Source organism: Coregonus lavaretus, assembly GCF_964263955.1.
Source record: "Coregonus lavaretus genome assembly, chromosome: 31".
NCBI lineage: Eukaryota > Metazoa > Chordata > Actinopteri > Salmoniformes > Salmonidae > Coregonus > Coregonus lavaretus.
In genome coordinates, this window is record NC_140018.1 from 36,947,901 (window position 1) to 36,974,159 (window position 26,259).

The 26,259-nt window shown below is 45.6% G+C and overlaps 1 protein-coding gene across 1 annotated transcript in view; it reads right to left on the reverse strand.

Moving 5' to 3' along the window:
• Nucleotides 1-22,823: 22,823 nt before the first annotated feature.
• The window catches only part of LOC311106552 (protein eva-1 homolog C-like), a 208,412-nt gene continuing 204,976 nt past the window's right edge, over nucleotides 22,824-26,259 (reverse strand). Inside the window, exon 8 of the mRNA XM_084148932.1 lies at nucleotides 22,824-25,400. Within this exon, the coding sequence (XP_084005058.1) occupies nucleotides 25,012-25,400 (389 nt within the window). The 3' untranslated portion in view covers nucleotides 22,824-25,011. The remainder of the gene's footprint in view (nucleotides 25,401-26,259) is intronic.

Consider the following 26,259-nt stretch of genomic DNA (forward strand, 5'->3'; position numbering starts at 1 on the left):
TTGGGGAGTAAAGAGGAGAAAAGGTGTAGGGGAGTAATACTGAAATAATGTCTTATAACATCAAGAAGAGGGTTCCACTCCTTCGATGTCATCTGGAGAAAGAAGGGAGTGGAGAGGAATGCGTAAACTGTTGGAGGGGGTCTGGTTTATATGCATGCACCCACACACACTCATCTGATAAAATAATCCCAAATCAAGTAATCCAGGTTAATGTGTCACCCTGGCAACAGATGTCGAAATGTAGGCCCTTAGCTGACAGAGGGTGGGTCAGTGTGGGTCTCCGCCCCCTGGTCAGTCATCCCTAGGCCCAGCCTCTGCCTCGGGGAGGTTAGGGTGTGAGGGGATCTGGTCTGAGATGGACTCCAGGTACTTTAGCAGTAAGTGGTCAGCACAATGCGGTGTCTGAAAACTGAGGGAGAGGAAGAGAGACAAAGACAAGGGGTCATAAAGGTGAGCTACCAATGTGGGTAGTTGTCCTATGGGTTAAATTCTTACTTGAGATACTTATGCACTGAGGCAACAGGGTCTATAGAAGAATATCACTGTTCTCTGTTTCACTCCAGCTGTGAAATACATGTGTTTATGGTTGGAAGAAGGTTCTGTTCCAAATGGGCTCAAATGTCAATGAGACAAGAATTAAACCTGGTCCTAGATCTGCCACGTCAATGGCCATAGGAGTTGGCAAGAAAGCACAAACAGATTTGGGAACAGGCAAAGCTTTAGAGTAGGTACACTACATCTCCACCAGTAGTAAGCGAACAATCTCTATGAATAGGCCAGCACAACACCAGGAAGCCTACCCTCCATGGTGGCTCCTATGCCGAATTCGGTCTTGTCCACAGTGCAGCCCAGCTCTCCAGAAACTTGCCGGAGTTGTGCGTGGACGTCTTGAAGATGCTGATCATATCATTTGACAGAAAGTAGGAGAGGATGAAGCGGTGGCCCTTATCCTGGAGATTCTGGGAGTCCTCTGATGTCAGAGAGAGTTGGGAAGAGGATGACCAAAAGGATTGGGTGGAGGAGTAGAAGAAAATCAAGATGGTGATTGGTGACACTGATAAAGGGTGACTGTGGGATATGAGGTGCCTGTCATAACTATCATAAAAGGATGTATCTGAATCTGAATGACTAGAAATACTTATACACTGGTGTTAAGAGATACAGGTGAAGTCGGAAGTTTACATACACCTTAGCCAAATACTTTTAAACTCAGTTTTTCACAATTCCTGACATTTAATCCTAGTACAAATTCCCTGTCTTAGGTCAGTTAGGATCACCACTTTATTTTAAGAATGTGAAATGTCAGAATAATAGTAGAGAGAATAATTTATTTCAGCTTTAATTTCTTTCATCACGTTCCCAGTGGGTCAGAAGTTTACATACACTCAATTAGTATTTGGTAGCATTGCCTTTAAAATTGTTTAACTTGGGTGAAACGTTTTGGGTAGCCTTCCACAAGCTTCCCACAATAAGTTGGGTGAATTTTGGCCCATTCCTCCTGACAGAGCTGGTGTAACTGAGTCAGGTTTGTAGGCCTCCTTGCTCGCACACGCTTTTTCAGTTCTGCCTACAGATTTTCTATAGGATTGAGGTCAGGGCTTTGTGATGGCCACTCCAATACCTTGACTTTGTTGTCCTTAAGCCATTTTGCCACAACTTTGGAAGTATGCTTGGGGTCATTGTCCATTTGGAAGACCCATTTGCGACCAAGCTTTAACTTCCTGACTGATGTCTTGAGATGTTGCTTCAATATATCCATATAATTTTCCTTCCTCATGATGCCATCTATTTTGTGAAGTGCACCAGTCCCTCCTGCAGCAAAGCACCCCCACAGCATGATGCTGCCACCCTCATGCTTCGCGGTTGGGATGGTGTTCTTCGGCTTGCAAGCAACCCCCTTTTTCCTCCAAACATAGCGATGGTCATTATGGCCAAACAATTATATTTTTGTTTCATCAGACCAGAGGACATTTCTCCAAAAAGTACGATCTTTGTCCCCATGTGCAGTTGCAAACTGTAGTCTGGCTTTCTTATGGTGGTTTTGGAGCAGTGGCTTATTCCTTGCTGAGCGGCCTTTCAGGTTATGTCGATATAGGACTCGTTTTACTGTGGATATAGATACTTTTGTACCTGTTTCCCCCAGCATCTTCACAAGGTCCTTTGCTGTTGTTCTGGGATTGATTTGATCTTTTCGCACCAAAGTACATTCATCTCTAGGAGACAGAACCCGTCTCCTTCCTGAGCGGTATGACGGCTGCGTGGTCCCATGGTGTTTATACTTGTGTACTATTGTTTGTACAGATGACTGTGGTACCTTCAGGGAAGGAGGTTCTCACCCAAGATTTGACGGTACATGGCACGGTCCATCGTCCCTTTGATGTGGTGAAGTTGTCCTGTCCCCTTAGCAGAAAAACACCCCCAAAGCATAATGTTTCCACCTCCATGTTTGTCGGTGGGGATGGTGTTCTTGGGGTCATAGGCAGCATTCCTCCTCCTCCAAACACGGCGAGTTGAGTTGATGCCAAAGACCTCAATTTTGGTCTCATCTGACCACAACACTTTCACCCAGTTCTCCCCTGAATCATTCAGATGTTCATTGGCAAACTTCAGACATCCCTGTATATGTGCTTTCTTGAGCAGGGGGACCTTGCGGGCGCTGCAGGATTTCAGTCATTCACGGCATAGTGTGTTACCAATTGTTTTCTTGGTGACTATGGTCCCAGCTGCCTTGAGATCATTGACAAGATCCTCCCGTGTGGTTCTGGGCTGATTCCTCACCGTTCTCATGATCATTGCAACTCCACGAGGTGAGATCGTGCATGGAGCCCCAGGCCGAGGGAGATTGACAGTTATTTTGTGTTTCTTCCATTTGCAAATAATCGCACCAACTGTTGTCACCTTCTCACCAAGCTGCTTGGCGATGGTCTTGTAGCCCATTCCAGCCTTGTGTAGGTCTACAATCTTGTCCCTGACATCCTTGGAGAGCTCTTTGGTCTTGGCCATGGTGCAGAGTTTGGAATCTGATTGATTGATTGCTTCTGTGGACAGGTGTCTTTTATACAGGTAACAAGCTGAGATTAGGAGCACTCCCTTTAAGAGTGTGCTCCTAATCTCAGCTCGTTACCTGTATAAAAGACACCTGGGAGCCAGAAATCTTTCTGATTGAGAGGGGGTCAAATACTTATTTCCCTCATTAAAATGTAAAATCAATTTATAACATTTTTGACATGCGTTTTTCTGGATGTTTTTGTTGTTATTCTGTCTCTCACTGTTCAAATAAACCTACCATTAAAATTATAGACTGATCATTTCTTTGTCAGTGGGCAAACTTACAAAATCAGTAGGGGATCAAATACTTTTTTCCCTCACTGTATAAAAATGTTTTTGCTTGATTGATTGTGTATTAAGTAGAAGTGATGACCTACTACCCATTATGTAGGAAGTAGCTGTGCCAACACTGCCAAGTGGCTGGCATGTCCTCCAAAGAGTCCACCATCCACTCCACCCCAAACACCTCCACCTCTTCCACTCCCACTGTTTGCGGTCTGCACCCCAGCTCCCTCTGACCACAGATAGACCATACATTAACCACACAACATGATCAATACACCGTCAAATCGAACACAACTGAGAACACACAAGCCTTATAGAAGTATAAACACACTAATCTCTCTCTCACAAAAAATTATAATATTATGAGTAGAGTAAAACAACTGACACACACACACAACACACTAAAAGGAGAGGAAGGTCATGTTTTCCGGGACGTTCTTCCTCAGAGGGAGTAGAGGGAGAGTAGCAGGTTAGAGCCCTCACACACTAACCCCTTCAGAGAGGACAGAGGGTACAACACGGTCTGCCTCTCCACCTCCTACACACACAAACACACACACGTCTCCTCCCTCCTCCCTTCTTTCTCCCCTATCTTACCAGTAATGGCTGTACCACAGGGATTGTTGTCGATAGCTCCATGGCCGTGTGCATGCAGTATAAGGGCTGATCCCTGCTCTGGCCCTCTCCACAGTCACCTTGAACTCTCCCAGCTCTCGGCCAACCCCTCGGACACTGTCACCGAAGAGTCTTCATACACAACACTGCATCTCTGCAACCTCCCCACACACACACACATGCACACGCACACACACATACACACTCTCAATTGAAGTAGCTAGCAAGCTAACACATCATCACATAGTAGGCCATAGGCTGTGTATGATGGTTAGCACAGAGACACACAAACCCTTACTAATGTTGATAGCATGTAGTAAGTCTACCGTTAACGTTACAGTAGATTAATTAATAACAGATTATTAATAATTAATAATAGATTAATTAATAGATAGTAGATTAATAGAAATTAGTTAGAAAGGTGAACTCCTATTTTGATGGGACAGGAAATGTTGACTGTGCATTTGGCAAATGACATTTAACCCCACCCTCTTGTGAAAAAATCAATTTTTTATACAGTATGCAAAAAACAAGATAACAAAAAACGTAAAACTAAATATCAACAAAAAGCTCATTTGTTTTTTGTTTATATGGAAAATGTCACGGTTTCGGCCGAGACTGCTCCTCCTCCTGGTTCGGGCAGGCTTCGGCGTTCGCCGTCCCCGGAGTACTAGCTGCCACCGTTGTATGTTTCGTGGTGTGATTGCTTTAGTCTGTCTTGTACACCTGTGTCTGTTTGTGTTCTGATTACGTGTCCTATAAGTTCCCTGTTTTGTATTAGTTAGATTGTGTGTTGTTTGCCTGTCGTGCGGAGCTGCGTGTTTGCGCTCTGTTAGTTTTGTTTATTGTTTTACGCATGTTGTGTAATTCCCTCGCCTCCGTTTGTTTTCGAGGTCGTGTATTGTTTTTGTTGCACTCTGGACTAGTAAAGTCTTTTTGGACGAATCCTCTGTGTCCTGCGCCTGACTCCTCCACCACATCCACATCGGTTCTTTTGACAGAACAACACACCTAACTATGGAGTCAGCAGGAGCAGCGGCTGCACCCAAGTCGCTGGAAGAGCGGATCAGCTATCAAGACACCATGATCCGGCAACTTGGGGCCGCCATGGACGAGGTGTCCAACACTGCGCCGGTTGGTGACTGGAGAGGTGCCTACGCCTTCTTACTCCATCCCATCACCAACGGCCAGTCCTCCTCTCTCAGCACCGGAACCCAGTGGCATTCGGCTCTCACTCCCGAGGGCATATGACGGTTCTGCAGCCGGGTGTCAGGGGTTCCTCCTGCAGGTGGAACTCTACCTGGCTACCATACACCCAGCGCCCTCGGGATACGAGAGCGTCTCCGCCCTCATCTCCTGTCTATCCGGCAAGGCGTTGGAGTGGGCCAACGCCGAATGGAGGGGAATAGACGCCGCTACCATCACCTACGCGGAATTCTCCCGCCGCTTCAGGGCTGTCTTCGATCACCCACCGGAAGGGAAAGCGGCGGGGGAGCGTCTGTTCCACCTCCGACAGGGGAAGAGGAGCGCACAGGAGTTCGCACTGGAGTTCCGGACGCTAGCGGCGGATGCGGGGTGGAATGAGAGGGCCCTCATCGACCATTACCGGTGCAGCCTACGAGAGGACGTTCGTCGTGAGCTGGCCTGCAGGGACACCAACCTATCATTCGACCAGTTGGTGGACATCTCCATACGTCTCGACACCCTGCTGGCTACCCGCGGACGTCCCGATTTGGGGCCGACCATTCCACCCTCCAGCACCTCCGAGCCGATTCCCATGGAGCTCGGGGGTGCTGGCGCTAGAGAGAGGAGGAGCGAGAACCCGAGGGGGGCCACCCCCTGCACCAACTGTGGCCGTGGAGGACACACCGCGGCCAGGTGCTGGGGAGGGTTTCCTGGGAGAGGGGACAACAGGTCACGCACTGGGGAATCATTTCAGGTGAGTAGGCGCCCCACTTACCCAGAGCTTTCTGTTGGTCACATGAGTATTCCTGTGAGATTCCCACAGGTGGCACCTCATTCCCAGCATAAGGTGCTAGTAGATTCAGGCGCAGCTGGGAATTTTATTGATCGGGCATTTTGTTATAGGTTTGGAATTCCCCTTCGGCCGGTAGAAGCCCCCTTTCCTGTCCACGCCTTAGACAGCCGGCCGTTGGGGTCGGGGCTGATCAGAGAGGTCACAGCACCACTTACTATGACGACGCAGGGGGGTCATGAGGAGATCATTCAGTTTTATCTGATTGACTCTCCTGCGTACCCCGTGGTGTTGGGGCTTCCCTGGTTAAGCACCCATGATCCTACCATTGCGTGGCAACAGAGGGCTCTTATGGAGTGGTCTGCCCAGTGTGTAGGGAGATGTCTAGGTGTTTCCTTAGGGGCGACCTCGGTTGAGAGTCCGAACCAAGTGCCCGCAATGCGCATTCCCCCTGAGTATGAGGACTTAGCACTCGTGTTCAGCAAGACGAGGGCAACACGGCTACCACCTCATAGACAGGGGGACTGTGCGATAAATCTCCAAACAGGAGCGGCTCTTCCGCGGAGCCGTGTGTATCCCCTGTCTCAAGAGGAGACAGCGGCTATGGAGACTTACATAGCCGAGTCCTTGGCACAGGGATACATACGGTCCTCCACTTCCCCGGTTTCCTCGAGTTTCTTCTTTGTGAAGAAGAAGGACGGGGGTTTGCGCCCGTGTATTGATTACCGTAGTCTCAATCAGATCACGGTTAAGTACAGTTACCCTCTTCCACTGATTGCGACTATGACGGAGTCATTACGCGGAGTGCAGTTCTTCACAAAGTTGGATCTCAGGAGCGCGTACAATCTGGTGCGCATTAGGGAGGGGGATGAATGGAAAACGGCATTTAGCACCACCTCGGGTCATTACGAGTATCTCGTCATGCCATACGGGCTAATGAATGCTCCTTCAGTCTTCCAATCCTTTGTTGACGAGATTTTCCCGGGACATGCATGGGCAGGGTGTGGTAGTGTACATCGACGACATCCTAGTGTACTCTTCTACACGAGCCGAGCATGTAGCCCTGGTGCGCCGAGTGTTGAGAAGACTGTTGGAGCATGACTTGTATGTCAAGGCAGAGAAATGCCTGTTCTTCCAGGAGTCCGTCTCCTTTTTGGGTTATCGGTTGTCCGCGTCTGGTGTGGAGATAGAGGTAGACCGTGTGTCGGCCGTGCGTAATTGGCAAACTCCAAACACTGTAAAAGAGGTGCAGCAGTTCTTGGGTTTTGCTAATTACTACCGGAGGTTTATTCAGGGCTTTGGACAGGTTGCAGCGCCCATTACATCCCTGTTAAAGGGGGGTCCGGTTTGTCTGCAGTGGTCAGCTGAGGCGGACAGGGCATTTGTCAAACTGAAGAACCTGTTCACCACGGCCCCGGTGCTGGCGCATCCGGATCCCTCTTTACCATTCCAAGTAGAGGTAGACGCGTGCGAGACCGGTATTGGGGCAGTCCTGTCACAACGGTCCGGCACGCCACCTAAGCTCCGCCCCTGTGCGTTCTACTCTAAGAAACACAGCTCGGCGGAGCGCAATTATGACGTTGGGGACAGGGAGCTGTTAGCTATAGTCCAGGCCCTAAAGGTGTGGAGGCATTGGCTTGAGGGGGCTCAACACCCTTTCCTCATTCTGACCGATCACCGTAACCTGGAGTACATCCGGGCAGCTAGGAGATTGAACCCTCGTCAGGCTAGGTGGAACATGTTCCTGACCCGGTTTGTTTTTAAGATCACATACATCCCAGGGTCCCAGAACGGTAAGGCAGACGCCCTGTCCCGGCGGTATGACACAGAGGAGAGGTCCATTGAGCCCACTTCCATACTGCCGGAGTCTTGTCTGGTGGCTCCGGTGGTATGGGAGGTCGATACGGAAATCGAGCGGGCACTGCGTGCCGACCCTACTCCCCCCGAGTGTCCTGTGGGGCGGAAGTACGTTCCGCTCGAGGTTCGTGATCGTCTTATTTATTGGGCTCATACATCACCCTCCTCTGGACATCCAGGTATTGGCCGGACAGTGCACTGCCTTAGCGTGAAATACTGGTGGCCAACGTTAGCTAAGGATGTGAGGGTTTATGTCTCCTCCTGCTCGGTGTGCGCCCAGTGTAAGGCGCCTAGACATTTGCCCAGGGGTAAGTTACATCCCCTGCCCGTTCCACAACGACCATGGTCCCACCTCTCGGTGGATTTTGTGACCGACCTACCCCTTTCCCAGGGGAATACCACCATTTTGGTCGTTGTGGATCGGTTTTCCAAGGCCTGTCGTCTCCTCCCAATGCCGGGTCTCCCTACTGCCCTACAGACCGCCGAGGCCCTATTTACCCACGTGTTCCGGCACTATGGGGTCCCCGAGGATATTGTGTCTGACCGAGGTCGCCAGTTTACCTCCAGAGTCTGGGGGGCGTTCATGGAACGCTTGGGGGTCTCGGTGAGCCTTACCTCGGGGTGCCACCCAGAGAGCAATGGGCAGGTTGAACGAGTCAACCAGGATGTGGGTAGGTTTTTGAGGTCCTATTGCCGGGACCGGCCGGAGGAGTGGTCCAGGTATATCCCCTGGGCCGAGATGGCCCAGAACTCTCTCCGCCACTCCTCCACCGGTTTAACACCTTTCCAGTGTGTTTTAGGGTATCAGCCGGTCCTGGCACCGTGGCATGAGAGCCAGATCGAGGCCCCTGCGGTGGACGAGTGGATTCGGCGCTCGGAGGAGACGTGGGACGCTGCCCATGTCCATCTGCAGCGGGCCATCCGTCAACAAAAGGCGAGCGCCGATCGCCACCGCAGTGAGGGACCGGTGTACGCACCGGGAGATCGAGTCTGGCTCTCGACTCGAAACCTGCCCCTCCGCCTGCCCTGCCGGAAGCTGGGTCGGCGGTTTGTGGGGCCCTTCAAAGTCCTGAGAAGATTGAACGAGGTGTGTTACAGGTTACAACTGCCTATTGAATACAAAAATATTAACCCCTCGTTCCATGTGTCTCTTCTCAGGCCGGTGGTAGCTGGCCCACTCCAAGAAGATGAGATAGGAGAGACCCCTCCGCCCCCTTTGGACATCGAGGGGGCCCCGGCGTACAGGGTCCGGACCATCTTGGACTCGAGGCGCCGGATGAGTGGTCTCCAGTATCTCGTGGAGTGGGAGGGGTACGGTCCGGAGGAACGGTGCTGGGTGCCTAGGAGGGACATCCTCGATCCATCCCTCCTGACTGAGTTCCACCGAGGGCATCCCACGCGCCCGGGTCCGCGTCCTCCACGGCTGGAGCCGCGCGTCAAGGGGGGGGTACTGTCACGGTTTCGGCCGAGACTGCTCCTCCTCCTGGTTCGGGCAGGCTTTGGCATTCGCCGTCCCCGGAGTACTAGCTGCCACCGTTGTATGTTTTGTGGTGTGATTGCTTTAGTCTGTCTTGTACACCTGTGTCTGTTTGTGTTCTGATTACGTGTCCTATAAGTTCCCTGTTTTGTATTAGTTCGATTGTGTGTTGTTGTTTGCCTGTCGTGCGGAGCTGCGTGTTTGCGCTCTGTTAGTTTTGTTTATTGTTTTACGCATGTTGCGTAATTCCCTCGCCTCCGTTTGTTTTCGAGGTCGTGTATTGTTTTTCTTGCACTTTGGACTAGTAAAGTCTTTTTGGACGAATCCTCTGTGTCCTGCGCCTGACTCCTCCACCACATCCACATCGGTTCTTTTGACAGAAAAAATATATAAAAAAATACAGTATTTGATACACTGCCGATTTTGCAGGTTTTCCTACTTACAAAGCATGTAGAGGTCTGTAATTTTTATCATAGGTACACTTCAACTGTGAGAGACGAAAAAACAAATCCAGAAAATCACATTGTATGATTTTTAAGTAATTCATTTGCATTTTATTGCATGACATAAGTATTTGATCACCTACCAACCAGTAAGAATTCCGGCTCTCACAGACCTGTTAGTTTTTCTTTAAGAAGCCCTCCTGTTCTCCATTCATTACCTGTATTAACTGCACCTGTTTGAACTCGTTACCTGTATAAAAGACACATGTCCACACACTGAATCAAACAGACTCCAACCTCTCCACAATGGCCAAGAACAGAGAGCTGTGTAAGGACATCAGGGATAAAATTGTAGACCTGCAGAAGGCTGGGATGGGCTACAGGACAATAGGCAAGCAGCTTGGTGAGAAGGCAACAACTGTTGGCGCAATTATTAGAAAATGGAAGAAGTTCAAGATGACGGTCAATCACCCTCGGTATGGGGCTCCATGCAAGATCTCACCTCGTGGGGCATCAATGATCATGAGGAAGGTGAGGGATCAGCCCAGAACTACACGGCAGGACCTGGTCAATGACCTGAAGAGAGCTGGGACCACAGTCTCAAAGAAAACCATTAGTAACACACTACGCCGTCATGGATTAAAATCCTGCAGCGCACGCAAGGTCCCCCTGCTCAAGCCAGCGCATGTCCAGGCCAGTCTGAAGTTTGCCAATGACCATCTGGATGATCCAGAGGAGGAATGGGAGAAGGTCATGTGGTCTGATGAGACAAAAATAGAGCTTTTTGGTCTAAACTCCACTCGCCGTGTTTGGAGGAAGAAGAAGGATGAGTACAACCCCAAGAACACCATCCCAACCGTGAAGCATGGAGGTGGAAACATCATTCTTTGGGGATGCTTTTCTGCAAAGGGGACAGGACGACTGCACTGTATTGAGGGGAGGATGGATGGGGCCATGTATCGCGAAATCTTGGCCAACAACCTCCTTCCCTCAGTAAGAGCATTGAAGATGGGTCATGGCTGGGTCTTCCAGCATGACAACGACCCGAAACACACAGCCAGGGCAACTAAGGAGTGGCTCCATAAGAAGCATCTCAAGGTCCTGGAGTGGCCTAGCCAGTCGCCAGACCTGAACCCAAGAGAACATCTTTGGAGGGAGCTGAAAGTCCGTATTGCCCAGCGACAGCCCCGAAACCTGAAGGATCTGGAGAAGGTCTGTATGGAGGAGTGGGCCAAAATCCCTGCTGCAGTGTGTGCAAACCTCGTCAAGACCTACAGGAAACGTATGATCTCTGTAATTGCAAACAAAGGTTTCTGTACCAAATATTAAGTTCTGCTTTTCTGATGTATCAAATACTTATGTCATGCAATAAAATGCAAATGAATTACTTAAAAATCATACAATGTGATTTTCTGGATTTTTCTGGAAAAATTACAGACCTCTACATGCTTTGTAAGTAGGAAAACCTGCAAATTCGGCAGTGTATCAAATACTTGTTCTCCCCACTGTATATACAGTACCAGTCAACAGTTTGGACACACCTACTCATTCAAGGGCTTTTCTTTATTTGTACTATTTTCTACATTGCAGAATAATAATGAAGACATCAAAACTATGAAATAACACATATGCAATCATGTAGTAACCAAAAAAGTGTTAAACAAATCAAAGTATATTTTATATTTGAGATTCTTCAAAGTAGCCACCCTTTGCCTTGATGACAGCTTTTCACACTCTTGGCATTCTCTCAACCAGATTCATGAAGGAGTCACCGGTAATGCATTTCAATTAACAGGTGTGCCTTGTTAAAAGTTAATTTGTGGAATTTATTTCCTTCTTAATGCATTTGAGCCAATCAGTTGTGTTGTGACAAGGTAGGGGTGGTATACATAAGATAGCCCTGTTTGGTAAAATACCAAGTCCATATTATGGCAAGAACAGCTCAAATAAGCAAAGAGAGACGACAGTCCATCATTACTATAAGACATGAAGGTCAGTCAATCCGGAATATTTCAATAACTTTTAAAGTTTCTTCAAGTGCAGTCGCAAAAACCATCAAGCACTATGATGAAGCTGGCTCTCATGTGGACCGCCACAAGAAAGGAAGACCCAGAGTTACCTCTGCTGCAGAGGATAAGTTCATTAGAGTTAACTGCACCTCAGATTGCAGCCCAAATAAATGCTTCACAGAGTTCAAGTAACAGACACATCTCAACATCAACTGTTCAGAGGAGACTACGTGAATCAGGCCTTCATGGTCGAATTGCTGCAAAGAAACCACTACTAAATGACACCAATAATAAGAAGAGACTTGCTTGGGCCAAGAAACACAAGCAACGGACATTAGACCAGTGGAAATCTGTCCTTTGGTCTGATGAGTCCAAATTTGAGATTTTTGGTTCCAACCGCTGTGTCTTTGTGAGACGCAGAGTAGGTGAACGGATGATCTCACCATGTGTGGTTCCCACCGTGAAGCATGGAGGAGGAGGTGTGATGGTGTGGGGGTGCTTTGCTGGTGACACTGTCTGTGATTTATTTAGAATTGCAGGCACACTTAACCAGCATGGCTACCACAGCATTCTGCAGCGATACGCCATCCCATCTGGTTTGCACTTAGTGGGACTATCATTTGTTTTTCAACAGGACAATGACCCAAAACACACCTCCAGGCTGTGTAAGGGCTATTTGACCAAGGAGAGTGATGGAGTGCTGCATCAGATGACCTGACCTCCACAATCACCCGTCCTCAACCCAATTGAGATGGTTTGGGATGAGTTGCACTTCAGTGAAGGAAAAGCAGACAAGTGCTCAGTATATGTGGGAACTCATTCAAGACTGTTGGAAAAGCAATCCTCATGAAGCTGGTTGAGAGAATGCCAAGAGTGTGCAAAGCTGTCATCAAGGCAAAGGGTGGCTATTTGAAGAATCTCAAATGTAAAATATATTTTGTTTTGTTTAACACTTTTTTGGTTACTACATGATTCCATATGTGTTATTTCATAGTTTTTATGTCTTCACTATTCTGCAATGTAGAAAATAGTAAAAATTAAGAAAACCCTTGAATGAGTAAGTGTGTCCAAACTTTTGACTGGTACTGTATTTGTTTATATGTGCCTTCAAAAAGTATTCATACCCCTTGACTCATTCCACATTTTGGTGTGTTACTGCCTGACTTCTAAATGGATTAAATATAATTTCACTCACCCATCTACACACAATACCACTTAATGATCAAGTGAAAACATGTTTTTGGAAACAATTTAGCAAATATATTGAAAATGAAATACAGAAATCTCATTTACTTAAGTATTCACATTGAGTCAATACATGTTAGAATCACCTTTGGCAGCAATTACAGCTGTGAGTCTTTCTGGGTAAGTCTCCAAGAGCTTTGCACACCTGGATTGTACAACATTTGCACATTATTCAAGCTCTGGCAAGTTCGTTGTTGATCATTTCTAGACAGCCATTTTCAAGTCTTGCCAAAGATTTTCAAGCCGATTTGAGTCAAAACTGTAACTAGGCCAGTCAGGGACATTCAATGTCGTCTTGGTAAGCAACTCCATTGTATATATTGTTAGTATTGTGGGCAACTACAATGTTGTTGATCCATCCTCAGTTTTCTCCTATCACAGCCATTAAACTCTGTAACTGTTTTAAAGTCACCATTGACCTCATAGTGAAATCCCTGAATGGTTTCCTTCCTCTCCGGCAACTGAGTTAGGAAGGACGCCTGCATCTTTGTAGTGACTGGGTATATTGATACACCATAGAAAGTGTAGTTAATAACTTCACCATGCTCAAAGGGATATTCAATGTGTTGTTTTTTTTACCCATCTACCAATAGGTGCCCTTCTTTGCGAGGCATTGAAAACCTCCCTGGTCTTTGTGGTTGAATCGGTGTTTGAAATTCACTGCTCGACTATGGGACCTTACAGATAATTGTATGTGTGGGGTACAGAGATGAGGTAGTCATTCAAAATTCATGTTAAACACTATTATTGCATACAAAGTGAGTCCATGCAACTTATTATGTGACTTGTTAAGCACATTTTTACTCATGAACTTATGTAGGCTTGCCATAACAAAGGGGTTGAATACTAATCTAAAATCTAAAATATATTTTGATTTGTTTAACACTTTTTTGGTTACTACATGATTCCATATGTGATATTTCATTGTTTTGATGTCTTCACTATTATTCTACAATGTAGAAAATAGTAAAACATAAAGAAAAACCCTTGAATGAGTAGTTGTGTCCAAACTTTTGACTGGTACTGAAGCTGGTCCATGGCATAGTGCGCATTCCTCCTCTACTAGTGGAGAAATATAGTGGAGGAACGCGCCATATGCCCTGGACCAGAGCTAGTCATTTTCTATGAATTGAGGATAAGCAGGAATTCACAGTAAAATCAGCAGGGAAATCAAATCCCTGGCGCAGTTTAAAATTCATGTTTTTGACTTTGACCTCAACGGAACGGCTAGCTTAATGGGGAATGGAAACACTTTAGGAAGTAAATCTAAGCAAATATATTTATTAAATCCACTAATACTAAACATGTGTTTTAACATAAAAACATCTCTATATTTAGTATTTTGATCGTTGACAAGGTTTATTCGAGCTATGGTCAGCGCCATTTTAAATTGCCATAGTAACGACTGACACCAATGCGTCACTGGCAGGAATCAGCAAATTGTCTGTGGTATTGAGTTTTCGCGCGGAGAGTGAATCGAAGTGAAGTGAGGTTAGGTGCGGACAACGAAGACGGCAACAACAAGTAGTAATTCAAACATGAACTGTATAGCACCAGGCTGTAGGAATTGGCAAAAAAAAAATCCCTCGATAAGCTACCATCGGCTGCCCAAGGACCCACAACTTTTGAAGAAGTGGCATCATGTCCTGAAGAGGAAGGACGTGTCAGCTCGAGCTAGCAGGATCTGCAGCCAGCACTTTGCCGAGGAAGACTTTGCGATGAAGGGCACTTTCGATGCGGCAACCGGGAGTTTCCGAATGGAAAGGAGTCATAGGCCTATGTTGAAGCCCTCTGCTTGCCCCTCCATTTTCAATTTCGAGGGTTATGGTGTAGGGCAGGGTTCTTCAATTCCGGTCCTGGAGGGCCGAAACACCTCTGTTTTTCATCCTCTCCTTCTAATCAGGGGCTAATTAAGACCTGGGACACCAGGTGAGTGCAATTAACTACCAGGTAGAAATAAAAAACTGAAGTGATTCGGCCCTCCAGGACCGGAATTGAAGAACCCTGGTGTAGGGGTTACCGACCGACAATCATCAACATCGCTGACTTCGGAGTCAAGCAAAAGCCGGACTGAACAGAGGAGGCGACGCGAATCAATGGAGCCTGAGGTAACGTTAACCGGTCATGAGTCATGACTGTTGTTGACCAGGCTAGCGTTAGACACTGGACAACTTTGTTACAACTCTAGTTGAAGGTTACGTTAACTAGCTAATTGCGTCTGAAGTGTTTGGTGTAATACCCCCCCAGCAACTAACTTTAGCAAGTAACTAAATTGCAACTAAAATTGCAACACAGTTGCTCTGTGTAGCCCTGTTATTAGGTAGTTGCTTTAGCTAGCTTCCACCTCAGATAGTCAAGTACTGTAATACATTTTGTTGACAGATTTGGTTTTGGAATGTTTTGTAGCTCCACCTTATTTAGCTAGACTGAAGTTGACATAGCTAATGTTTGCTGAAAAATAAATGTCCCCGTATTTGCTGTATGTGTGTTGACATAGCATACAAGACAGGTAGCTTGTTAACGCCAACTGATATATTTGGGTTCAGTTGTCTTAACAAAATGTTTGTTTGTTTTCAGGATGACATCTTCATCCCTGAAAAGGTTTTCATCCTGGAGGAAAATGTGCAGGAGGAGGCAGAGGAGGTACAGGCAAATCCATGTTATTTCTAAGGCTATTGTTTATTTCAAGACACAATCTGTCATCCCTGAGGCCATTTTGGATATAAAATGGACAATATACAGTATATGCAGTGATTCTTGAATATAACTATAGCCTAATAGATGCCTTAATTGTTTTCTACCAACAGGAAAGAACAGTTAGTACAGCATGCCAAACTGACCCCTGGGTGCCAGACTGTTCCTGTGCTGTGGAGGAGAAGAGGTCCACCGGGACCATCACTAAAGAGCTCGAGGCTCAGCTAGATTGCGCTCACGACCATTAGTATACAACCGAGTCCTGCCCCTATAAGCCACAGATGGAGCTGACGGAGAGTGGGAGTGAGATCAGTGAAGACTAGAACAATCACAATCATCACAGTGTGAGCCAAGATATACTATCGAAGAGTGTGTGCAAGATCTGAAATACATAGTCTTTGATAGCAAGCTGAAGGAGTTGTTCAATGTCTGCCATGAGCCAGCATGTTGAGCAGGTGTCATCAGTTCATCCCTGAAAAGAAATGGGTTTGCCATCACCATGGAGACAGTGTGTTGTGGGTCACAGGAGGAAGTGGGAGTCCCAGACCAGAGTGGGAAAGTTGTTTGCCGGGAATCTGTTGGTGCCATCAGCGGTCTTCCTTACTGGCGGCTCCCACTCCACTTTTGTGGAAACATGTCACCTCCTCAGCCTGGTGTCCATGTCGCTGCGACAGTTTGCAAACCAACAGCGCATCTACATTGTGCCAGATGTTAACTACATGTGGACCCAGCACACGGAGGCCCTTCTGGCTACAATTGGTGACAGTCCACCAATCGTATCTGGAGACGCACAGTGTGATTCGCCAGGACATTGTGCCTCCTATGGCACTTACACCATCCTGGACTCTGCTTCCCACCTGATCCTCGCCCAGGAGACTGTGCATGTGACTGAAATGAAGAACAGCTACTGGTTGGAGACAGAGGGATTAGAGAGATGCCTGCAACACATTGAGGTAAGCTATAGCCTAACCTATATTTTGTAGCTAGCCTAAGGGTTGTAAGTGTGTATTTGGTGGGTGTATGAAGAGGACGTAGGTACCTTTTAGGATGATGATATTATTATTATTATTATTAATAATAATAATAATAATAAAATCATTATTACTAACATGCCCATGGATGCAGCATTGAAACCCTGGCCACTGACAGGCATCCAAGGGTGAGGGTGCACTTCAGGGACTCACATGCTGATATCATTGCCAAAGGTGTGAAGAAACAGCTGGTGGCCATCGGGAAGCCAGAGGTACTGTGATATATTTTATAGTAAAATCAGAACTATATGATTATGATGATTCAAGTCAGTGACATTAATTCCCTGTGTCTCAGTGTACTGCCATGGGTGAGGGCATTAATGCACCACTTGTGGTAATGTGCCTGCACTGCTGGTGGGAGTGTCCAGGTGCTAAAAGAAAAGTGGATCACCGCAGTCCACCACATCACAAATGAACACCAGTGGGTCACTGGAGACACACTCAACTGCTATGAGCACCCCCCTTACACACCTGAAGAAGAGGCAGTGAGGAAAATCGTCCTCAACCCGAGATTGTTGAAGGATCTCAAGAAGGTAAAAAAAACATATCAAGTATTTCTGTACATATACTGCAACATTTTGAGTAAATTAATAAGCACATTTTTCAAAGTCTTGTTTTAGTTTTTTTGTGCATTCCTATGTGAATAACTACAACCAATTGTTTTAATAAAATCAGTAACAGTATAATTGTAGTAGCCTTCTTATTAATCTCTAGTTAATTAGATACATTAATTAGATTTAAAAAATGTGTAGGTGACGAAGTGTGTTCAGACAGGTGAACTCGAGAGTGTACATGCCCTGTACACTAAATACGTGCCCAAGAGGAACAAGTTCGGCCAGCAGGGGATGGTCGCAAGACTCCAAGTGGCTGCCTTGGACCACAATTATTCGGTGGACAGACAGTAGGCTACAACAAAGGAGGGAGTGCTCCGTTTCAAGCAAGAGTTCTCCAAGGCTGCCAGGGTGTTTGTGGTGAAACCCATCAAGAAGGAGAAGACATGGTGTTTCCGGTCTGAGCTACTACACGACATCGTAGACCGCTGTGCCAATGGTAAGTGTATTATATTATGTCAGATGTAGACAGAGGGAGAAATTACCTACAATTATTTGTGTAACTTATATCTGGCTCTAGGACCATCCCAGCGGACTCTCCTGAGTGCCCAAAGAGAGAGAGTGGCGGTCACTTTGGGAGAGCGGGCTGGTGTTCCGAAAATGGAGAAGGAACAGGCTATTTAACAGCGAATTCAAAGACCCATCCATAAAGGGAATCGGAGTGGAATTGTTTTTCCACAGATTTTCTTACCCGTTTCAACGGACGTGCTACCTTGCCCCAGACCTGCTGTTTCGACTCTCTCCCGGACCTGCTGTCTCGACCTATGAATGCTCAGCTATGAAAAACCAACTGACATTTGCTCCTGAGGTGTTGAACTGTTGCACCATCTATTGTGGTTATTATTTTGATGTAAAAAGGGCTTTGTAAAATACATTTGATTGATTGATTGTTTGCTGTGCTGCATGCTGTGTATTCACTAACTGTCTGAGTGATGGGACATTTCTATAGTATCTGTAACATATTTAGGTGTCTGTTTAATCTGCAACTTAACTTCTTAAAGGTGGTAATCACCAGTAGAAACAATAACTAAGTGTCCTTCCTGCTCTTCTTTCGGAGCTGGAGAAATGTAACCACTCTCAAATTCATAGAGCTATTGATGCAAGGACTGACCATCCATGATATCAAAATTATAGTTTTAACCATGTTTTGAGGCTATATGGTGTTTGTTTACATTTTCTTTGTTTACAAATGTTGGAGTAAAACAAGCTTATATTTGGGGTTCTGATGGGGTATGACAGTTGACCTAAGCTCATGAGGCATTTATAAGTTATATTCTTCAAGAATCAATGGTTACATATCATTAATTTATAAGTGCAAAAATTGATTTAGTAACTGCTGATTGCCCATTTAAGGTATGTTACTGTTGTTTGTCTGTACATGAGGCAAAGACTTGCAATCACAAGCCTTTCATGTGAATCCTCTTGTTTCATTGGATCTTGTAAAAACACCTTAATAACCCTGTAATTGGCTATGTATTTTGTATCCAGTTTCTATGATCTGTTTCCACTACCATGTACCCAGTTCGCTTTGGATAAAGGCGTCTGCTAAATGTAATATATTATTAATCTCCTTTGACTGCCAACTACCTGACCAGTGTAGTTACCATTCCTTTCCAATAGATAGCAGCCAAAGCTAGTTAAAGTCACTACTCTAGCAACAGGGACACGATGTTTGTGCGCGTTGAAAGTGTTTTATCTTCAAAGGAAGTTTATCTGGTTACCCTTGAACCTGTTGTTATTGTGGACAAGCTAACATACTATTTTTACATAAGGCGCAGGTACTAGGCCTATGTCTTGAAAATAATTACAACAGGCTAGATTTACTAAATTAACTGGTTTTATTCAAACTCAAACCCTATGTAAATGCCACTTGCTTCTGGGTATGCGCGCCTTATGGAAGAAATGACACATGCAGGGAACACGCCGTACAGTCGTGGTCAAAAGTTTTGAGAATTTTACATTTACGTAATTTAGCAGACGCGCTTATCCAGAGCGATTTACAAATTGGTGCATTCACCTTATAGCCAGTGGGATAACCACTTTACAATATGTTTTTTTTTTTTTTTTTGGGGGGGGGGGGGGGGTGTAGAAGGATTAACTTATCCTATCCCAGGTATTCCTTAAAGAGGTGGGGTTTCAAGTGTCTCCGGAAGGTGGTGAGTGACTCCGCTGTCCTGGCGTTGTGAGGGACCTTGTTCCACCATTGGGGTGCCAGAGCAACGAACAGTTTTGACATTCTGTCATTGACACATTTTTACAAAGTCTGCTGCCTCAGTTTTGATGATGGCAATTTGCATATACTCCAGAATGTCATGAAGAGTGATCAGATGAATTGCAATTAATTGCAAAGTCCCTCTTTGCCATGAAAATGAACTTAATCCCCAAAAAACATTTCCACTGCATTTCAGCCCTGCCACAAAAGGACCAGCTGCCATCATGTCAGTGATTCTCTCGTTAACACAGGACAAGGCTGGAGATCACTCTGTCATGCTGATTGAGTTAGAATAACAGACTGGAAGCTTTAAAAGGAGGGTGGTGCTTGAAATTATTGTTCTTCCTCTGTTAACCATGGTTACCTGCAAAGAAACACGTGCCATCCTCATTGCTTTGCACAAAAAGGGCTTCACAGGCAAAGATATTGCTGCTAGTAAGATTGCACCTAAATCAACCATTTTTCGGATCATCAAGAACTTCAAGCAGAGAGGTTCAATTGTTGTGAACAAGGCATCAGCAAGCGCCAGGACCGTCTCCTAAAGTTGATTCAGCTGCGGGATCGGGGCACCACCAGTGCAGAACTTGCTCAGGAATGACAGCAGGCAGGTGTGAGTGCATCTGCACGCACAGTGAGGCGAAGACTTTTGGAGGATGGCCTGGTGTCAAGAAGGGCAGCGAAGAAGCCACTTCTCTCCAGGAAAAACATCAGGGACAGACTTATATTCTGCAAAAGGTACAGGGATTGGAAGGATTACTTTTATACTATCCCAGGTATTCCTTAAAGAGGTAGGGTTTCAAGTGTCTCCGGAAGGTGGTCAGTGACTCCGCTGTTCTGGCGTCGTGAGGGAGCTTGTTCCACCATTGGGGTGCCAGAGCAGCGAACAGTTTTGACTGGGCTGAGCGGGAACTGTGCTTCTGCAGAGGTAGGGGGGACCAGCAGGCCAGAGGTGGAAGAACGCAATGCCCTCGTTTGGGTGTAGGGACTAATTAGAGCCTGGAGGTAAGGAGGGGCCGTTCCCCTCACAGCTCCGTAGGCAAGCACCATGGTCTTGTAGCAGATGCGAGCTTCAACTGGAAGCCAGTGGAGTGTGCGGAGGAGCGGGGTGACGTGAGAGAACTTGGGAAGGTTGAACACCAGACGGGCTGCAGCGTTCTGGATGAGTTGTAGGGGTTTAATGGCACAGGCAGGGAGCCCAGCCAACAGCGAGTTGCAGTAATCCAGACGGGAGATGACAAGTGCCTGGATTAGGACCTGTGCCGCTTCCTGTGTAAGGTAGGGTCGTACTCTGCTAATGTTGTAGAGCATGAACCTACAGGATCGGGTCACCGCTTTGATGTTAGTGGAGAACGACAGGGTGTTGTCCAGGGTCACGCCAAGGTTCTTTGCACTCTGGGAGGTGGACACAACGGAGTTGTCAACCGTGATGGCGAGATCATGGAGCGAGCAGTCCTTCCCTGGGAGGAAGAGCAGCTCCGTCTTGCCGAGATACTTACATACTGTATACTACATACTTAATGAGTATATACTATATACTATTAGTTCATTTTAGTATACTGTATACGAACGGTATCGTTTCAGTTGAGCGTACTAGCGTTTCGCCTGTCTACCGGAAGTTGATGCTGTTGCCATGCAACCTCTTGCTAGCTTGTTAGCATAACAAATGACTAGCTAGACATTTTACGATTTTGGGTGTGTTCGTAAATTCAATCTGGAGTGCCAGAGTGCGCATTCGTAAATCCACAGCGTTGTCAGATTGTAAATTCAGAGCGCACACTGGACGCTCTGGCCAAGGAGTACGGTTGATCCGAGCGTTCAACGGCAGTCAAGCACCCAAGCTAACGTTGGCTAGCTACTTCCAGAAACAAATGAGAACACCTCACTCTGACCATTTTTCTCGCCCTAGCAGAGCTGGGTAGGCTGTTTTCATGTTATCCAGAGCATTGGTGACTGTAACTGTGCTGCTGGCAACAATTTAATTATGCTTTTTTTTGCTGACGTTTACTGACACCGGCCATATTCATCGGGTGTTGAGTGTTCGTAAATTCATCAGCTATTCTGCACTCTGGCACACTCAGACGAGCGTGCTCTGAAATAGATAGCCAGAATTAACAATGTCCATTGAAACGCATGACTATACCACTTAGCTAAGAATTATGTGAATAATCAAGTCAATAAACGTTGGTTAGTTAGTTAGATAGCAGATAGTTAATATACCTTCTGGCAAGTTCGATGTATTAGTAGCCAACTAACTTTAGGTAACTAGCTAACATACCGGTACATACTGCTGTAATGCTATGCGGTTCGTAAGGATAGCGTAACTAACAAATTGTCAGCCAACGTAACTTATTTGAAAAGTCATTACTTTATTACATTGCTCAACATTTTAACATTTGTCATAATTAGTTAAAGCAATGAATTTGTATCTGTTCTCATCTGACTTTTCTTCAAATCTGAAAATGTTGTTAAGCCACGCCCATCTTCTGAAGAATTGCATTATGGGCCCTAAAACACAGAAATAGTGTCCACTGCTTATATACCTAATATTTTGGCGAATTTAGTAGGACACAGCTCTAGTGTTTTCATTCCCCTTTAAGAGGTGACTTGGAGGAGTCAAATATGCTTGCTATTTTGACCTTAGCAGTAGAGGTATACAGCTTAATGGTTTTACACTGTAATTTCTGGAACATTTATGCAGTAGTCCGTTTCTAGTGTATCAAGTTGCAGTAAGTAATGTTACTCATTCAAACAGGGAAGGCTAATATAAAACTTCAATCATATGATGAGAAAATAGCTGACAAAATGCACTCTGTGGACCACAGCGTGATAGATAACGACACATTACATTTCTGTTGCATGTTTATTTTACATGACCGGCTCAACTACAAAATCATCTTACCGTAACATCCCGAAAGGTGTTTCCTGGCAAAAATGGCAAGCTTGTAATATTCAAACATTCAAAGAATTGTTTTAAACCTGGAAATAATGGACAATTACTGAACAGAAACTATAAGGTTTAGCCAGCAGGATATTCACCTTTTATTTAAGCGAACTTCCATGTAACTCTGGTTTAAATAGGGTGAGGTGACTAAGGAAAGGAATAGTATCAGTTGCCATGGGAAACATAAACAAAACTAACATCGCTCAAAGAAAATGCACGAAAGTTGCATGTTTCGCCGCCAGATGGCGCACAATCTTCCTGATACACTGAACTGTGATGATGTGGATCAAATATTTGTGTGAATTCACATAGCTAGGTAAAAATAAAAAGTCAAGACCTTATTTTCAACAGAGTTTATTCCAAGCACAGGAGTCATATTTTGGTCTCACTTACCAGCTATTGTATTGGCATATTTTCTGTCCAATTCAAATTGAAACATAAGCTTTTTCAATAAAAAAAACATGATTGCAGTTGGAGTGAAGATTCTTCACTGCGTTCTCATATCACCTTTCAGTCAAGAAAATCCTAAACTTCTTATGATAAACCATGATTCCTATGGTTCACCCAGTGCAACTGAACTGGATTGATAATAGCTTATATTATTAACAACATGATCATTACAATAAAACCTGACAGATAGCACTACAGTGTCATGTGAGGGTTAACCCTAGTATTGATGACCACAGTAATATTTAGGAAGCTCTTTCACTGGTAGGTAAATTAACATGATTGTGTTCTGTAGCAAGTGCAATGTAATTTTTTTTACACCTTTTTTTAGCCATTTCCTTGCCTGTGGTCCTAGATCTGTTTGTGCTGTCTTGACATGTCCTATGGCCATTGGCATGACAAAACTGATCTAAGGCCAGCCTTGCCATTTTCATGTGGACAACACACACACAAAAGCCTGTTTGACAAAATGAGAAACAACAAATTGGTAAACTGAAAAAGATTATTGCAATTGACTGATTGATCGATTACTAATATAATAGCTTGACTGGAGTACCTTTTCCACCAACAGACATCCTTGTTGCTGGGTAAGGCAGTGCACTGTGCATATTAAAACATAAAAAAAAAAAGCTTATTAAATCGCTTGACCTCTTTGAGGTGTTTTACATGGTGTTTTTTCTTTCTTTTTTAAATGCTGACATCTGGAGTATTGTACAGGGCCTGTATTCATAAATTGACTCAGATTAAGAGTGCTAATCTAGGATCAGTTTTGCCTTTTATATCATAATGAATAAGATTACATGGACAGGGGGGACCTGATCCTAGATCAGCACTCCTACAATGAGACGTTTTATTAATTCGGGCCCCAATCCTCTTCTTAAGAAGCAAATAGAAACTACCATACACAGAAACTCTAGGGTCTACGTCCAAAATGGCACCCTATTCCCTATGTAGTGCACACATTTTGGCCAGAGCTTTGCCAGAGGCTTATAAGACTCTAGCCAAAAGTAGTGCACTATAAAGGAAATAGGGTGAATTTGGACTCCCCTAGGATTGCATCCCTGAGGTGCCAGACAAGCTTTGTATAAAAATATCTCATAATAATAACAGTAAAGAAAAAAATACACAACAATAAAACTATTTAATATTATATAAAATAGATTTCATAAAAGGTTTGAGAAGAATTCCAAAAAACAGATTTTTGGTTCAAAGTTGAAAAGTTCATGTTCATTTTCCTCTTAAAGATTGTCTGTAACGTTGTTGGTCCACTATCCCACTGTCCAATTTTACTGTAAGTGTGACGCTGTAAATTTCACTTTGTGTAATGCTGTCCATTTCACTGTGAGTGTAACGCTATCCTTTTCACTTTGAGTGTCATGATGTCCATTTCACTGTACGTGTTACGCCTCTCCTAAAGCCAATCGTCCATTTGAATACTGGAGGGTGAGTGAGCTAAAAGCAAGCTGCACACTTTCAGAGTTGCCCAATTCTCAATATCCACTAGGCAACACTGGAGTAACATTGGCAACTGTCCTTAAGTCACCTTTGACCTTTCAGGCTTCACAGCCTCAGTATCCCAAGATCCTCCACTTCAGGAGGGTGCGATGAGGTAAAATGCGAGGCAGTGCAGTTAGCTGACCTTTCACCTTCAGCCTCCACCAATGAAAGGCAGGCTCCGGGTCAAGCTTACCATGCTGTGAAGTAGGAGCTTATTCTCACTGCATTAACAGAGTTTTTTTTTTGCTTTACAGTACCCACACGGAGACAGACAGACAGACATAATTTTCTAAAACATTTTAGTCATTTAGCAGACGCTCTTATCCAGAGCGACTTACAGTTAGTGAGTGCATACATTTTCCAGACAGAGGGGGATATTTATCCTTCCTAGTCTGCAAGCGTCACTGTGCTCCATCGTGCGGTTCCAAACCACCGCAGTCCAAATTGGTCCTATTGTGATCATGCACACCTCTGAAAACCAGGTCCGGTGGTGGGTCCCCTTCCCCCCCCATCCCCAAACCCGAGTGGTCCATTTGTGGTCCTACACATCCCATCTCAAGTACTGCGCTCCAACCTTCACAGCCCCCTTTCTAGATCTAGTAGCGGTTCATTTGCGGTCCTGCCTCAATAATAGCGGTTGAGGCTGCGCGTCCCAGGTATGTCGGGTTGACCGTTCATCCAGATCTCTCGTATTATCCTCTCCCTCTCCTCCAGCCGCTGTGCCCGCTCCAGCTCCTCCGCAGACGTGAACACGTTCATGTTGAGTGTGCGCTCGAAGCGGCGGTGGCGGCGTGCCGACAGGTCCGACGTGGTTTCCCAGTCTGAGTCCGAGTCGCTGGAGTCGGATGAGGAGTCGGTGGGCCGCAGGCCATTCTTGGTGGTGGTGCCAGGGCAGCGGCGGCGAGGCTGGCAGTCGGTGCGGCACGAGATCTGGACCACCAGAGCAAACAGGGTGAGGAAGAGGCCCAGGCACACGCCGCACATAAAGTAGAGGGCTGCGCGCTCTGGGTGGTCTGTAGGAAAAGGGACGGGGAGAGAGAGGGGAGGAGATAGAGAGAGAGAGGAGGGGAGAGAGATAAATAGTCAAATACTGTCATATATAGAGCCAAATGGTTCATATGTAGCTCATACATTTCAACATCTTGCCTTTGAAAGCAAAAACTAATTTAACTCTGACTTGCTCGGCCTGTTTTGCTGAACTTACTCATTCTGCTCAGTAAATCTGCTCAGTAAATCATTTTGAACACAGAGGTACGATATGAAATGAAATAATCTGTACTTCTGCTCCCATGACCACAGAGACTGGGACAGACAATAGCGGTTAAATCACAGGGGGAGCTCACACAGGCTGATAGAGAGAGAGAAAGATGGAGGGAGGGAGAGAGCGAGCAAGAGAGTGTGTGTGTAAGAGAGGGAGAGAAAGAGCATACAGAACATTTTACCTCACTGAAGTATCTCCTGTATATGTTTGTGTGTAATTTATTTGCGTTAAGCCCAGGGCTTAAGCAGGCTGCAATGCTATGTACCGTGGTGTGTGTACTGTGTGTATACCTCACCATGCAGTAACTGTGTTTATTTGGCCATATGAGTGGGAGGTAAAGGAAGAGGAAATACTTTGTCTGGGATGAAAGGTTTGAGTTTTGTTCAGTTGAGGGCCGAGGCTGTCTGTCTATTTTCTTAGGCTTCCCGAGAGTTAAAAGTGGATACAAGGTCTCTCTCTCTCTCTCTCTCTCTCTCTCTCTCTCTCTCTCTCTCTCTCTCTCTCTCTCTCTCTCTCTCTCTCTCTCTCTCTCTCTCTCTCTCTCTCTCTCTCTCTCTCTCTCTCTCTCTCTCTCTCTCTCTCTCTCTCTCTCTCTCTCTCTCTCTCTCTCT